Below are 11464 nucleotides of genomic sequence, written 5' to 3'. Positions count from 1 at the left end.
TCACAATGAGACTTTTGTTAGCACTGCAGTCAGTTACTCACATGTTTTACACTTGGGTTACAATTTTTATGTTTGCTCTTTAATGCCAGTTTTTGTTTGCTGGCATTTCTTTAAACCAAGGATTGAGGTTTTCATAGACCCATTTATTTGGTTCTCATAAGTGTGGAAGAAATACTGTCAGTTTAGCTGAAGGTTTTCTGTCCTCTTTCCCAGACACTGCACACTGCAAGCACAGGCAGAAGGAACACCGTATTTGATACAGCAGGAACTGCTTTATTCTCTTCTGTATAGAGTTCAAACACATATAAAGCCATTTATGTATCTTCATGAGTGAATAAATAAATATGTACAGATATAGATAAATAGGCTTACTGATGTTCAAAACAAAACATGCTATGTCATTTAAAAAATAACTCTTGGTGCTTAAAAACAATGTCCAAGAGATGGTGAACAGCATTTTTAAAGCACACACAAAATATGAATAAATGGTCTTAAGACTCCACCACAGAGCGATTCACACACTAACCCCTGTCACCTTGTTCTGGCATGAGAAACTGGTGATTCTCACTAATCAAACGCTGTCCTATGTTGTTAACTCGATGAAGCAAACGGCTCACCAAACGCCACTCTAAAAATCAAACAAGTTATGTATTATAGAAACGAACTTCCCATTAGTGGTCCTAAAACCTGCCATTTGCTCACATTAACATAAGGCAGTCTAAGTAGTTACTCATAAATATGACCGTTGACCTCTGCTTTGCAGTCACTGATAGCAGTAACTCATTACTGGCCACTGAACACTGAGAAACACGCTTCTTTGCTTTCAGTCCAATTGTCTGTTTCTGGAACCAGAATCAGCAGGGTCTTCCATTATACAGCACACGGACCTTCACGTCTGCGTTTATGCATCTCATTTTCAGTTATTCAGTTCAAATCAGGTCTTCACGCCAATACAGAAACAAAAATGGTCTGAGTAATATGACTGCGTTTTCCAGGTGAAAGTTATACAAAAAGTGCTTTCATTTATATGCAACAGAACACTCCCTCTGTTTACAGTACAACCTGACGTTCTGAGACCTCAGACTACAAAAGAAAAGATGAGCTGACTGAGTGGAGCGGCAGTTACTGACTGACAGGTTGTGGGGAAGCACGTAGCCATCTCTGAGACCTTTGAACCTTGCCGCTGAACCTAGACCTAGAAGATTGTCCTAATGTTCCACCACGGCAGGCTGGGTTGCAAACCACTCACAAGACAGACAGTTAGGTGTCAGAGTTGGGAAGACAAGTCTGTGACCATCTGGTAACTGCAAACTGCCCGTTTCATCATCGCATTTTCCTTCACTGCAATTTTAGTGTAATTTGGCCAGTCTCCCAGAATGCAGTGCAGCTTCACACACCGTACTGTCATCACACATGCATATATGCTTCATTTCTACTGGAGCAAAATAGGATGCTGTGCTTCTTTGGAAGATGTTTTAACAGAGCTTGGGCAGGGGTCCCCATGGAAACACATTCCTGCCTTACATGATACATGAAACTCCGTCACCATGCACACACCTGGTGAGACTGAATGCCACACAGCCACAGTGTTTTTAAGCAGACGGCCTTCCCTGGTAAACGTCTTTGTCGCGGAGCCACCAGCAGATGTGGTCATTGGTTGGGTTGAGGTGTGGACAAAATATACAATAGATAGCAGATCCTAAACTGTGGGGTAGGATGGATTAGTGTTTGGTCTGACCACACCCCTGCTGCCTCTGCTGTTGGGCCATGCTGCATCGCTGGGCTACCAGCCCCATCAAGGGGCTACCAGCTCCATCGATTAACTACTGGGCCCATCAGTGGGCTACCGCCACCATCACTGGGCTTCCACCACCATCACTGGGCTACCAGCCCCATCAATGGACTACAGCTACCATCCTAAGGCTACCAGGTCCATCAATGGGCTACTAGCCCCCCATCAATAGAGCACCGGTCCGAACAATAGACTAGCAATACCATCTATGAACTACTAGCTCCATCAATGGGCTACTGTCCCTATCACTGGCCTACCAGTTCCATCAATGGACTACTAGCCCAATCAATGGGCTACCAGTCCCATAAATGGGCTACTGGCCACTTCTATGGGCTACTGGCCCCTGTCACAATTCCATGCCCCATGTTGCACAACCACATGCCTGTCATAGGGCCCAGTCACAGGGCAGTGATACTGTGGGTTCCCTCAGGGATTGGGTTTTAGACAGATGGTTTCATTGGGTCATGTCATAGGAGATCTTACACCTCCTCTCCAGTCAACAGCATGGAGGACAGGGAGGGCTGGCTGGGGAGGGCCAGTAGGCTAAGGCTATCCGCCGACACATGCTCAGGCCCGACGGCATTCATGGCACCAATAACTGACAATAATAACAAACCGAGCTCAAAAATCATGTTTAACCTATTAAGTGACATGGTATGTAGGAAGTGATACCTATTCAGAAGGAGGTGATCTTCACATGAAAAGGAAGTTGGAGGGGGGGGGGGGGGTGGATTGTGGACAGCACCTATTCCTGAATAAAACAAACACACATTTCAACAGCTCGGATCTTATACAGTCGCAGAGTAAATCGACGTTTAGCACAGGCTAACGTTTTCCTCCACCTTTAAACATATTCTGAGTACCTTGTTGCTGCTCTCCTAATTTTTTTTTTTTAAGAAATACAAACGAAAAATGTTATTTTCACAATATTACACATAGTCCAAAAAGGTGCAAAAATAATAAAAAAAATAAGCTAGCAGGTGGTTTGTGTTCCGACACGGGCGACAGTCACGGGCTGGCTGGCCACACCCCTCAGCTGGGGGACAGAAGGGGCTCACACATATGCACACGGTGGGGCATGCTAAAACTACAGGTGTGTTTTTTTTGTTTCTGTCGATCTGCTATGTATGTAAGTTTGTTACAATGAGAGGAAAAGAGAAGTCTGGGAACTGGTATTTAGCGTCCCGTGGGAAAATTCTTTTCCACAATTTCCGCCGCCCTCTTTTCCTGTCCCCAGCATTGTTTTGTTGTTCTCTCCTGGGATCTAGCCTTCAGTCGTGCCACCATGTGACAGGGGTCGTGACCCCTGCGGTCAGATTCGCCCGGAGTTACAGCTCTCTGGTCCTCTCGCCTTCGTCAGCTATGGAGAATCTACTGCGGGGCAAAAAAAACAGGTGACGGTCAGGTGGTTTTTCCTCACACATGGGGCCCCCCGGGGCGAGGGGTCGGTCACACTGCATGTGATGGCTTTCCCTGCTGCTAGGACCAAGCCTCAGGCCAAAAGCACCAGCAGACGAATGTTGGCATTTTGTCAAAATTAAAGGATGCAGATAAAAGCTTAGGAGTCGTCCTTTAATTTTTTTTTAACCAGGATAACAATACTGACAGTAGAAGATTAAATGTAATGAATTAGGGCAGAAAGATACATGCGGTTATAGAGCACAAAAGCTCAGCAGATTTTTTTCCAGCAACAGAGCTGTAGAGGGAAAACAACAAAGCTTCTGGAACAGGCTGGATCCTGAGGCTATATGCTAAGGTAAGTCATCACATTTTGCTTACAGAGAGCAGGAGGGACATACTATTGCTGAAGGCAGGGTGGTGGGGGAGGGGAGGGTTGACGCATACTTACTGTCTCGCTCTCCTTGTCAGATGGCGACTGAGTCTCTGTGCCATAGTGCAGAGGAGAATACACCCAGCTCCTGTCCTCAGGAGGCTGCTACGGCGCCATGTGGACAAGAGGGGGCAGCAGAGAGAGGAGGAGGAGCACAGGTGCGTGGAGACACGGACCAAACGGAAAATGAGGAGCAGGTGGGAAAAAGAGAAGAGCGAGAAAACCAGGATAAGAGAAAAACTTCCAGAGGCATGGGGAATATCTTTAAAATACTTCCCTTTCATAAAGAGCATAAAAACACTTTGAAGCAATGACATGAATCAGGCTGATCGGAGTCGTCCTTCCCAGAAGCTGGGTGTTGCAATTATGCTGGGTGTGATTAAGCCAACAGGCTGATGCCTGTGTGCTGTGTGCACCCCTACCCGACAGAGGAGTATGCTGATGCACAGCGGAACCCGGGGCCAGGAAAGGCCCCTTCCAGATCAAACCCGACCCAACGGAACCTTCTTGTGGCCTCAGGTCATTGCATAAGATGATGGCAATGGTCCCGTCACATCCATCATTCTCCCCACTTGTTCATCTGTACTGAGACGTCGCCCCGCTACCGAGACAGAAGCTAAAATGCTAATGCTAACAGACGGAGTGCAGAAGTGTGAGGCGCACCCTAGTGACCAAGACTTACAATGCTGCTCGAGCTGGGCTTACGCCGGCGCAGAACTGGGGAGTAAACCCAGTACCTGCCATCCGCAAACTGGGAGGCACACAGAAAGAAGGGTACAGGGGGGCGAAGAGGTGGAGAGGGAGGTGAACAGAGGTTAGAGTGAATGATGGTGGAAAATGGAGACAGCAAGAATGGATAAACAGACAGAAAATGAAAATGAAGATGGGGAAAGAAATGAAAGGGAGCCAAAATATTCTGCCTGAGGAAGCAGAAGACTGTAGAGGTGATTTTCCTCAAACCTCGAGGTCTTTCTCCTGAAGCTGCCAATATTTCTTGCTCTGCTCAGTGTGGCCGGGGATTTCCCACTGCGCCAATGGGCAAACTGGGTCCTAAGGACCCCAGTTTTAGTAGGAAAAGGTGGACAGCAAACCATGCCAATAGAGTGGCACGCACACACAAACAAACACAGGTTTGTAATTATATCTTTGTGGGGACTCTCCATTCATTTCTCTAATCCCAAAATGATGACCTTAACCTCTACCCAGCCCTAACCTTAACTGTAAGTAGCCAAACAAAATACGAAACTTTAGGCATTTTAGATTTTTTAATTGCACTCGCAGATCTTTGTGGGGACCTGCACAATGGTCCCCAAAATGTCAAAATAACAGGTTTTTATCACATTGTGGACATTTGGTCCCCACAATGTAATATAAACCTAATCCACCCATATACACATGTGCACGTAGTGGCTCAATGCACAGCAGACCATGCAATTTAAAGGCCCTTTAAATGAAGGGCTCAACTTGAAGGGACCACAGTTAGACAGAGGGAGGGTCTTCACTCAAATCCAGACCGTCACCCTCCCCCACCCCTGGCTCTCTCACCCTTACAGACTGAGGTCCCTCATGTCCTCCTGACCACGGATCTGTGAAACACCAAGTCCCAGAGAACAGCTCATGTCAAGACATCCACCAGCCCCCCACCAAAAGGGCTCCAAATCTGCAGCCTGCTTTTTGCTATTCAGCTGTACTAACACCACAGAGTGTCTGCTTCTGTCACATGTGAGGAATACTTGTTTGTGATGGCCAAATGAAGCTTCATGAACCAATTGCTGTACTTTCTGACACCACTAGATGGCACTCTCTATTCAAAAAAGGGCTCAATTCATGCTCCGACGTACAACCAAGAGCACCATCTAGTGGGGTAAAAAAATACAGAAAATGGTTCATGATGCTTCATCTGGCCATCACTAGTACTCGGCACATCACTGCAGCCTTACGACAGAGCACTGCCTGCTGAGCAGTAAGGTGGCTGCTTTAAGGAGCTGTGAGGGCGGGGCTTACAAAGTAGATGTCCGTGATTGGCACCTCCTCCTCGTCCTCCAGGGAGCCGTGACTCGCGCACTCAGAAAGCTGGCTGGCTGCGTCGGGCTCCAGGGTGGGCTCACTGGGAGCTGAGGCCTCCTCCGGAACTTTGCTGTAATGATCCCGTCACACAAACGCACAGGTGAGGCAAAGGAGCAGTTATAATCTCCTCCTTACATACATACATAAGTCATACAGCATAGTGATAAACAACCTCCATTCCGTGGTACTCGGACAAACGGTACCAGTCAAAGGGCTGGACCCACCAACTGGAAATCATTAGATAATGACCCTAAGTGCACATAGAGGTGCGTACTGTATTATCTAGTGAACAAGAAGAGAGATGGAGTCCTGTGACAGAAGACCTGGCCCCCACAATCCCCCTGACCTAAACACTACAGAGCTGGTTTGGGACGAGTTTGATCGAACAGTAAGAGCAAGGAGGACAACATGTGCCCAGAACTTGTGGAAACTCCTTAAGGACTATTAGAGAAGCATTCCAGGTGGCTACATCTGGAAGCTGGTTTAAAGAATGCCAAGAGTCTACATTGCTGGCATTGAAGCAAAATGGGGCTATTTTGGGGTGTACAATTTAAGAAAAATGTCGAGATGCTGGACAATTCTCTTAGTCATTGCAATATCTGATATGATTACTTCATTGCCTTAAGGCCTTTTACTATAAGGTGAGTAACAGAACTAAAACGGAACCAAATGCATTAACAGCAGGTGTGTCCAGACTTTTGATTGGTACAGTTCATGGAATTAAAAGTCAAATTTATGGTGGACATTTACTGTTCTGGCCCTTAGAATCACAGAACTATGACAAGACAACTACAGATGGATGAAGAAATGGCATGTGGAACTGGCAAGGTCACCTGGTCTCGGGTGTAGGTTCTGGGGTGGGTTCTGGTGTCAGCTCCGGGGCCAGGATGGAGGGTTCGCTGTCGTGCCTCTTCACCACCTCCACGGTGATCGTCTGCTGGTCCTCCTCATGCATGCGGAGCTCCTCCTGAACCCTGCACACACACCAGCGGAGCACACTGACAGTCACACCCCCATGGCTGTATGCACAGCACATCTCAGCCTTCTTAAAATACATGAAATCAAACCTGGGCAAAAGCAGCCCGTGGGTAAGCAAAAGAAAAGGCTTTGTGTTCAACTATATGAAGAACAGATAACCATTGTGCTACATTATGAAGGTATCTATCATGCGTTATAGATGAAAGCTTCATAGAGCATTCATAATGCATAATAAACATGGCTATAAAGTGTTATGCCTTTTTATAAATATAGTCCTATTTATAATACTTTATGAATGCATTATAATGCATTATGAAGGTATCTATAATGCATTATGATGATTGGTTCAAGTAAAGTGTTACCGAGCAGATTTTTGCCCATAAATGTTTCTTTGAAGTTGCTATTATTGCAGCTTTCATGGGACATGAAAAGCACCATTAAAATGGCCCTGCTGACACGGTGAGGCTCGGATTTGCCCAGCTCTGTATTGATGGCTGTTACAATGGATGACTTTCATGCTGACACAGCCGTATAGCAGCAGCCAGCCGCATTAAAGAGGGCCCGAGTGGGGGTGTACGTGCCCCCGACTGCCGCTCACCTCCCTTCGTGGCTTAAGGACTGTGTGTGTCTCCTGGAGGGAAGAGAGAGAGAGAGAGATAAGGAGGCTACGCCTGTGCAGCCATCAAAGCTACGTGCCCGAAAACAGGGAAGGGTCAATGGGCTGTTAGGGTCCTGCGTATCTGAGCCTGTGCCTGTCTGGGTCCGGGTGTGTGTCCCTGTGCATGTCTGTGCTGGCCCGTGCCTGTGCCTGTCTGTGCCTGTGTGTGTCTGTGCCCGTTGTTGCCCGTGTCTGTCTGTGCCCATGTGTGTCTGTACTGGCCTGTGCCCATCTATGCTGATCTGTGCCCGTGCCTGTCTGTGCCCGTGCGTGTCTGTGTTGGCCTGTGTCTGACTGTGCCTGTGCGTGTCGGTGCTGGCCTGTGTCCTACCTGCTGCGCGAGTGCTCAGACGTGTCAGATGGGGAGCGCTCGGGGATGGACAGAGAGGTGGTGGAGGACAGAGTGGTAGCAATAGAAGCTGTGGTTGCCTCCTCGAAGGAGGGAGGGGTGCAGGGCAGCAGGTCTGGCCGGCCTGGGGGGCGGGGGAGTGACAGGGGGTGTCACTTTAATGCAATGGTCTCCCAGAGCCCATTACAGCGAGCGAGCGAGCGGAGGGACCACACACCATCGTCCTCCAACGTGGGGAAGCTCCGGGTCCCCCGCAGGTCAAAGGTGTCATCGTCTTGGTCATAGGCCAGCTGGCTGGCTGACCACACGGACCCCGGGCCTATGTGGTGGGGCACCGCCAGCACCCCGCGGCCCTTCTTAGACGGAGAGCACTTCAGGGCTGCAGGGAGAAGGACGACGATGTCATCGGTCTGTCACGCTGAGCGCAGAGTGTGAATGTCCAGCGTGAATCAGGAATCACACCTGCTGTGTTGCACACTTCAGCGTTTACAGTTGTGTAAAAGGATACAATAGATGATTTTAGATAACACACAATTAAAAGGGAAAAAGTCTAAAAGGAAAGACTACAACTCATGGATGTGCAGATGTTCCACATCTTTGTTCTATGGCACTGACAGAACATCCTCTTAATTAACTCAAGCATATAATTTGTTGAACCCAATGTGCTGGTAGCGGAACAGAACAAACTGTGGAGACAAAGATGGAGGGCTTTGGAATATGGATATACAGTATAGCTCAGTACTTACAGGAGTTCTTTCTGAACACAGTGGTATTCATGAACCTGAAGAACCTGTCTGCATAGAAACTGGGCCGGTGGACTGATACAGTGTCCTACCAAAGCAGAGAGAGAAGGGGGGGGGGCACACTGAAGCCCGACGTATCGGAAAACAGAACCATAGTGCCTACATACATACATACATACATACATACATATATACATATATACATAAGCCATACAACATTGTGATAAATGCAGGGCATCAGCTTCAGCCCCTTCCCATCCTCTGAATGGGGGGGGGTGACAGGTTGCCATAGCAAAGTCCGAACAACATCACAGTTAATTCATACGCACCTCATGCGGTGACAAATTAAAAAATTTGGAAGTTGGTCTTAGTTTACAAACCCGCCATTGTTCCCTGATGCAGCTCCTGCTCCTCTCTCCATGTTAATAAATGCATGAGGAGCAAGAGTGGGATTACCCAGGAGGTCTGGCAATAAAGAGCTACCAGAAACAGGGCCCCGCGTTAAATCATTCAGGATGCGTCAGGGAGGCTGGGCACAAAGTCTCCGGTCCTGACAGCAGCCCTGACGCGGCCGAGCGAAACGCGAGCAGCGCCTGGATCTTTACATTTATGTCCAGAGGCCTGCGAGATGCTGGAATGCTGCCGGTTTGACGCATGCTTTCGGAATGGAAGAGCAGGGTTTATTACAGGTTGGTATTATGCAACTTGTTTGGGGGGAGGGGGCAGGTGTGTTGATCGATAAAGTCAGCAGAATGTCAAAAGAAAGAAGAACAATGGGGCATTTTACTCACTCCATCGTGAACGAGAGCCTTCCAAGTGTGCTCCAGTTTTTTGATTAGCCTGAAAGGTCACAAGCAAATAAATAAGTAAATCACACTCAAGTGGGAGACAATAACATCTGATTACAGGATCACAGAAAAAATCATTATGTCCCAGCAGCCACAAGGAGACGCGGTGACCTGTCACTCGAGCAGCGCCTTGGATCGCATCCCAGAGCCGCGAATCCGGTTACCTGTAGGACTGCAGGATGTCGATGATGCCGATGTAGAGGAGCAGCCTCTCTCCCTTGCCGTTGACCGCAGGAATGCCCCCCATCCTGGCAGAAACAGGCAGAAGACTCGGTGATAGGTGTCATATTTTGATATTTGAGATACAGCAAGACCTGCTGTGACTGCATTCTGTATTTCTATACTTGCCATGTACAATAGAATAGGGCATTGAGCCCTGTTGTGTATGGGGCTATGTAGCTGCAGGCCAGTGAGATTGCCCATGCTGACCCCTGTCCACCGTCAAAAGTGCCTACAATGGGCACGCAAGCATCAGAACTGGACAATCCACTGCTATATTGCCCCATACACAGCAGAGCTCAATGCCCTGCGTGTCATGGTACATCACTCCTGTGATCATCATCAACATTATTTGCCACAGTAGCCCTTCTGTTGGTTTGTACCACACGGGGAAGCCTTCATTCATATCTTGAATCGATGAGTCTTGGTCACCCAGCACCCTGTCAGCGGTTCGTGGTTTTTCCCTCCTCAGACCACTCTCAGTAGGTACTGACCACAGCTCACCATGAGCGCCCCACAAGCCTGGCCCTTTCGGAGCTGCTCTGACCCAGTCTTCTGGCCATAATGATTTGGTCCTGGTCAGAGTCACTCAGATCTTCATCCCTGCCCATTTCTTCTGCACTCAACATGTTGACTACAAGTACCGTATGTTAGCTTACCATATCCCAGACCTTGACATGCAATGATGAGATAATCAACATTATCAGCTCCACGTGTATTTCTTTATTGAGGCCTTCTAATATAAGGTGAAGAACACAGCAAAAATGCACAAATGCCGTAAGAGCAGGTGTGTCCAGACTTTTAAGTGTAAATGTCTGTGCACTTGTGCATTGAAAGTCTCGGACACGTACGTATCATCTGTGTCGATGGACTCCCCGCAGGCGGCCCCTCCCTGGATGGACTCCATGGCGGTGGAGTAGAGGGCCTTCTGGGCCACAGGCCGTGGTTCCCCCGGCCCACCAGAACCCTGGAGGCCCTCGGCCAGCCGATCCCGCTCCGCCTGCTCTATATTGTGCACGCCCAACAGGAAGCTGTAGTCCATGATTTTGAAGCTTTCCAGCACCTGTGGCCCAGAGAAGGGTCATGGGTTTGAGTGCCCTTAAATTCTGTATCACTGCGCTGCGTGCAAATATCTCCTGAATAAGACTAGGTTTGACACGGTTAGTGCTCATTTTCCAATAGTGCACATAAGAGAAAATTTAAAAAGACCAGTGAGATAGGAGGTTGTGAGTTCAAGTCCCATGGTTGGATGAGTAACTTTGTCACTGTTGGGCCCCTGGCTAAAGCCCTTAACCCCAACTACTGCAAGAGTTCTGCCTGACCCAGCTCTCAAACCGCAAACTTACTTCAAAATGCATTATAATGGCTTATACTTATCATTATAATGCATTATGAAGGTATCTATAGTGCATTATTAATGAGAGCTCCATAGAGCATTAATAATGCATATTAAACATGGGTGTAATTTGTTATGCCTTTTATAAATACAGTGGTACCTCAGAACTCGAAATTAATCCGTTCAGAACTCCGGACCGAATCTTAAAAAGTTAGAGTTCTGATCGAATTTCCCCCATAAGAAATCATGGAAAACCAATTAATTGGTTCCGGCCCCAAAAAATTACACCGAAATATGTTTTTTTTAGCATTTAAATGCAAAATGAACCGGACAAAACAATAAAAGCATATACTGTACTAAACACAGTTACCCTTTGTTTCCGCTGAGAGACATGCCGCGTGACTCATTTCCCCGCGCGTAGACGTTATCTTAGGTCGGCGTTCACGGTTTGACTTCTGAGATTCAGATTGAGTTCTAGGTAATTTTTTTTTCAGATTGGTTGGTTCGACTTTTAAGAAATTCGAGTTCTAATGAGTTTGAGAACTGAGGTACCACTGTAGTTATAGCCGTGTTTATAATACATTGAAACGCATTATGAAGTTATCTATAATGCATTATACATGAGTACTTTAAGTAAAGTGTT

General features: G+C 47.4%; 1 protein-coding gene across 3 annotated transcripts in view; it reads right to left on the bottom strand.

Annotated features, from left to right (window-relative positions):
* Positions 1-252: 252 nt before the first annotated feature.
* LOC111836580 (phosphatidylinositol 4-phosphate 5-kinase type-1 gamma-like) overlaps positions 253-11464 on the bottom strand; it is a 28857-nt gene continuing 17645 nt past the window's right edge. The window contains exons 8-19 of one of the 3 annotated variants that reach the window (XR_011984648.1): positions 10337-10548; positions 9431-9514; positions 9210-9258; positions 8422-8506; positions 7893-8054; positions 7658-7799; positions 7267-7299; positions 6524-6664; positions 5628-5760; positions 4306-5209; positions 3642-3728; positions 253-3166 (exon numbers count right to left, since the gene is read on the bottom strand). Coding sequence is in view for 2 of the 3 variants with exons in the window: in XM_023797978.2 (XP_023653746.1) it covers positions 3164-3166; positions 3642-3728; positions 5628-5760; positions 6524-6664; positions 7267-7299; positions 7658-7799; positions 7893-8054; positions 8422-8506; positions 9210-9258; positions 9431-9514; positions 10337-10548 (1131 nt within the window). In the remaining variant the exon portion in view is untranslated. The remainder of the gene's footprint in view (positions 3167-3641; positions 3729-4305; positions 5210-5627; positions 5761-6523; positions 6665-7266; positions 7300-7657; positions 7800-7892; positions 8055-8421; positions 8507-9209; positions 9259-9430; positions 9515-10336; positions 10549-11464) is intronic. The other 2 variants (XM_023797978.2, XM_023797979.2) reach the window with 2 other exon arrangements.

This window comes from Paramormyrops kingsleyae, chromosome 21, assembly GCF_048594095.1.
Source record: "Paramormyrops kingsleyae isolate MSU_618 chromosome 21, PKINGS_0.4, whole genome shotgun sequence".
In the NCBI taxonomy this organism is placed as follows: Eukaryota; Metazoa; Chordata; class Actinopteri; order Osteoglossiformes; family Mormyridae; genus Paramormyrops; species Paramormyrops kingsleyae.
This window is presented reverse-complemented; position numbering and strand designations above follow the sequence as displayed.